The 5161-nt window shown below is 40.6% G+C and overlaps 1 protein-coding gene across 1 annotated transcript; it reads right to left on the bottom strand.

The window, feature by feature from the left end:
* Nucleotides 1-508: 508 nt before the first annotated feature.
* LOC101013263 (small RNA binding exonuclease protection factor La) lies at nucleotides 509-4391 on the bottom strand. The gene is made up of 6 exons (XM_031661788.1): nucleotides 4213-4391; nucleotides 3951-4125; nucleotides 1970-2077; nucleotides 1792-1892; nucleotides 997-1068; nucleotides 509-687 (listed from the first exon to the last, which is right to left on the bottom strand). The coding sequence occupies exons 1-6, from the start codon at nucleotides 4374-4376 to the stop codon at nucleotides 609-611; spliced, it is 699 nt and encodes a 232-aa protein (XP_031517648.1). The 5' UTR covers nucleotides 4377-4391; the 3' UTR covers nucleotides 509-608.
* Nucleotides 4392-5161: the final 770 nt, after the last annotated feature.

Below are 5161 nucleotides of genomic sequence, written 5' to 3'. Positions count from 1 at the left end.
CGCCCGTCTCGGCCTCCCAAAGTGCTGGGATTACAAGCTTGAGCCACCGCGCCCGGCCTATGATTAGAATCTTTAGAAGTTATAGGACATTTTCTCATAAACATAAGTTCTAGGCATAAATGAACTTTTTCTGAATATTTCAAAATATATTTTCCTGTGTTTTATTATATTCTTTATTTTTAGACAGGGTCTCATTCTGTCACCCAGGCTGGAGTGCAGTGGCATGATCTTGGTTCACTGCAACCTCCACTTCCTGGGTTCAAGTGATTCTCCTGCCTCAGCCTCCCGAGCAGCTGGCATTACAGGCATACACCACCACGCCTGGCTAATTTTTGTATTTTTAGTAGAGGCGGGATTTCACCATATTGGCCAGGCTGGTCTCGAACTCCCAACCTCAGGTGATCCACCCACCTTGGCCTCCTAAAGTGCTGGGAATACAGGCGTGGGCCACTGCACCCGGCCTTTTCGTATTTTAGAACATATTTCCTATCCTTAGTGTTCTCTTTTCCCTCAATATAATACCTGTGCAATGACAACTATAGATAGCTTTGCTTACATATTTTCTTGAAAAAGTCCTCAGACTTAAAAGCTATTCATTTAACTATGAATTACAGATATACTAGATAGCAGTAATATATACTTACCATTTCAGCATCTTCTTCTAACTTTTGTTTTGCTTCTTGCTCTCTACAAATAAAAATATCATAATTATAACATACTTCCATTTACTATATAAGAAAATTAAGTCCTAATAAAGTTAACCAATCATGATCACTAAACTTACTTAACCAAAGCCAGAAGTCCTTAGGTTTTTTTGATCGTCCAATGCTAGACTGCAATGCAATTTGGCCCCGAAATTGTCAAGGCAGCTTAAGATCGCAATGTTTCACTAGCAAAGAGAAAGGTCTACTGCCACTATTTCAGAGCTCACCAACTATATTTCTGTCAGAGCATTAAGGAATTCAAAGTATGTCATGATTAGTTCAACATACTTACTGTTTAGCTCTTAATTTAGCTTCCACTTTGTTTTGTTTTCTTTCTTCATTTTTTTTGGCAAAGTAATCATCCCTAAAGAACACACAGTACAGAGACTAAGTTCACGAGAACAAAGTTAAGACTGCAGATTATTTTGAATAACTTAAGCCATGGCACAGCAATAAATGTTGCATACATTTACTATCAACATAATCATCAACTAAAAATTCAAAATATGCCAAGGAAGTTACTGTCATGTTGTTTTAAATAACAGCTTTACTAAGGAAAAATTCCATGTGCCACAAAATTCACTCTTTTAAAGTGTACCTTGAATGTTTTTTTAGTATATTCAGTTGTACAACCATCACTACTAATTTCAGAACATTTTCATGACCCCAAAAAGAAACCCCCTATCCATTAGCAATTTCATGTTGATTTTCATTTATCATTCATGTATAGGGGAAAAAAAGTGTATCAGAAGTCATGCAAATAATATTGCAGTTTTCTATAGTGTTAATTCCACAAAAGGAGAAAATTCTAAAATCCCCAAGATCCAAGAATAACAGCAATTATGAAAACCATGTTAAGTAATTTTTGAGGAATTAACACTGATACTATGACTGACACTATGACTGTGATCCATCACAGTGCATCTCTAAGTCAATCAGGTTTAGTATATACCATTTAGAAGACCGTAATGCACTAAAATACTAAAAATATTGGCCTTTCAGGGGATGCTACTTCCATGCTCCTTACCCTAGTGTGTCAATTCCATATAACTAAAAGGCCAGGAGAAACATCAGCAAAAAGACTTACTTGAAAAGTATTAGCAGATCTGTTTCTTTGTACTTCTGGTCAGGGGTCTCTACAAACTTCTTAGCAGATTCAATGCTATCAAACACAACAAAAATTGATCCCTATAAAAAGGAAGGAAAATATTTTTTAAGTTATTTCCCATATATTCTAAAACTAGAAAAAGTCTGTATTATCATACCTTAAATGCTTTATGCAATGTTCTTCTCATCTGAATATTTAGTACTTGACCTTTATCTTCTAACCATTCTTTTATGTCATCAAGAGTTGCATCAGTTGGGAAGCCTTTCTGTGAAGAGTGGGAAGTAATGTACAAATAACAAATAATGACTTCTCAGATAAACAATTGGAGAGAATTTGATTCATTTTATCTTGAAATGAACACAGGATATACCTATCTATCTCTATTTATCTTTGTTAATCACTTAACAGCCTTGTTTAGGAGCCACTACTCTCCAGTGCAATAAAAGTGATTCATCTGGTATTTGCTTCAAAATAATTCAGTTCAGGCAAAAATAAAACAAGATGATTTGCATGTTCTGTTAATAACTAGTAAAGCTGGTGATGGTACATTATTGAATCTATTTATATACATCTGACATTTTCCATAATAAAAAAACTATTTAAAAATATGCTAAAGAAAATTGCAGGCCGGGCGCGGTGGCTCAAGCCTGTAATCCCAGCACTTTGGGAGGCCGAGACGGGCGGATCACGAGGTCAGGAGATCGAGACCATCCTGGCTAACACGGTGAAACCCCGTCTCTACTAAAAATTACAAAAACTAGCAGGCCGAGGCGAGGTGGCAGTGCCTGTAATCCCAACTACTTTCGGGAAGCTGAGGCAGGGGAGAATGGTGAGTGAACTGCAAAAGATGAGCTTTTACAGTGAGCACGAGATCCGGCCACCTCTGCCTCCAGCCACTGCACTCCAGCCTGGTGTGAGCAAGACTCCGTCTCAAAAAGAAAATTGCAAAATCAGGCAGGTAGGTGGTGAAAACAATATAATCAGCACTTTGGGAGGCTAAGTAGTGAATTGAATCCTTGGTCAGGAGATCGGACTATCTATTTAACATGGTGTCCCGTCTCTACTAAAAATACAAAAACTAGCCAGGCGTGGTGGCGGGCGCCTGTAGTCCTCAGCTACTCAGGAGGATGAGGCGGGAGAAATGGCGTGAGCCGGGAGGCAGAGCTTGCAGTGAGCTGAGATCAGCGCCACTGCACTCCAGCCTGGAAGCTGGCAGACTCCGTCTCAAAAATTGCAATCAAGTTTAGCTGCTGATAAGAACAGCTAACATGCAGTTGGTGCTTAGAATATGTCAAAGATTTGATCCAATGGTGTATTTTTATTTAGTCTCTAAGCAGCAGTTCTACAAGGTAGAAAATATCCACGTTTATGAAGATAAAACTTAGGACCAGGCATGGTGGCTCACACCTGTAATCCCAGCACTTTGGGAGGTCAAGGTGATTGAATTACTTGCGCCCAGGAGATTGACAGCAGCCTGGGCAACACAGGGAGACCCCTGTCTCTACAAAAAATGTTTAGCCACATGTGGTAGCATGCGCCTGTAGTCCCAGCTACTCAGGAGGCTGAGGTGGGAGGATCACTTGAGCCCAGGTGGTCAAGACTGCAGTGGACCATGATCAAACCACTGCATTCCAACATGAGCAACAGGATGAGATTCTGTCTCAAAAACAAAACAAAAAGAAACTTAGGTTAAGAATATTACAAAAGGACATAAAGTAATTAGTGAGGCTGTGATTCCTGAGCCCTTATTCTTCTGTACTTTACTTTCTTTTTTTTTTTTTTTTTTTTTTTTTTGAGGGGGAGTCTTTCTCTGTCACCCAGGCTGGAGTGCTGTGGCCGGATCTCAGCTCACTGCAAGCTCCGCCTCCCGGGTTCCCGCCATTCTCCTGCCTCAGCCTCCCGAGTAGCTGGGACTACAGGCGCCCGCCACCTCGCCCGGCTAGTTTTTTTGTATTTTTTTAGTAGAGACGGGGTTTCACCGTGTTCGCCAGGATGGTCTCGATCTCCTGACCTCGTGATCCGCCCGTCTCGGCCTCCCAAAGTGCTGGGATTACAGGCTTGAGCCACCGCGCCCGGCCTTCTGTACTTTACTTTCTAAATAAATGTAAGATGTTTAAGTGCATCACAGGCCCACTTACAATATAAACAGATCTGTTTTTTACATCATTTTTATACTCATCAGTCACTTCAGGTAGGGGTTTGCTTGGAGACCTTCTGATTTTAGTTTTATCTTCACTGATTTCCATGAGTTCTGCCTTGGATTTGCTCAATGCTTCCACAATTACATTAAAGTCTGTTGTTAGACGGTTCAACCTGAAGAGTACATATAAAAATGTAAGACTCAGCAGTAGCACTCACTGTAAACAGAAAACCTAAAGATTATTTTTAAAAGCTTGTTACCTGTTGAATTTTATCATTATCTCCAAAGGTACCCAGCCTTCATCCAGTTTTATCTGTTCCTTTAGAAACTTGTCCCGTGGCAAATTGAAGTCGCCAAAATAATACTGTGAGATAATTACAATGTATTTCAGAACACTGTATAATATGAACTCTAATCCTGACATTACTCTACAGTACCACGTTCTGTTATTTAAAAATACATGTCATAAGTTACAAAAGGCAATAAACATTTTCCCCAAATATATGATAATAAAATGTTTACAATACAAATTAGCAAAAAGATAAAACTAAAATGTCAATTATTAAAATAGTGTAAGTAACAGATATGTCAATAGACTAGAAAACCTTAAAGAAGAATATATTGGCCGGGCGCGGTGGCTCACGCCTGTAATCCCAGCACTTTGGGAGGCCGAGGCGGGCGGATCACAAGGTCAGGAGATCGAGACCATTCTGGCTAACATGGTGAAACCCTTTTTTTTACTAAAAATGCAAAAAATTAGCCGGGCGTGGTGGCGGGTGCCTGTAGTCCCAGCTACTCGGGAGGCTGAGCCAGGAGAATGGTGTGAACCCGGGAGGCGGAGCTTGCAGTGAGCCGAGATCGCGCCACTGCACTCCAGCCTGGGCGACAGAGCGAGACTCCGTCTCCAAAAAAAAAAAAAAAAAAATCTATCTTGGTCTGACTTCTTTGACCTACCTCCAAAGGAAGAAGGAGAGATAAGTTCAGGAAATCTAAGCGCAGACAATGTGGGTATTTCCTTTCCTGGGTAGATTGCAAGTGGAGCTGAAATGGACTTCGGTGACGTAATCCAGGGATAGAGGTGGCTGGGTCCTATGTGTGTCTTTGCAGATGAACCTGAGACAGCATGACAGAGCATCTTTTGTCCCAGCCTAGTCCATTGGGTTTTCTGGAAACCAGCATCTCGTGAGAATAGTAGAATAGTTTCGACGT

This window comes from Papio anubis, unplaced genomic scaffold (genome assembly GCF_008728515.1).
Source record: "Papio anubis isolate 15944 unplaced genomic scaffold, Panubis1.0 scaffold2492, whole genome shotgun sequence".
NCBI classification, from domain to species: Eukaryota; Metazoa; Chordata; class Mammalia; order Primates; family Cercopithecidae; genus Papio; species Papio anubis.
Note: the sequence above shows the minus strand (reverse complement) of the source record. Positions and strands in the feature narration are given on the sequence as shown.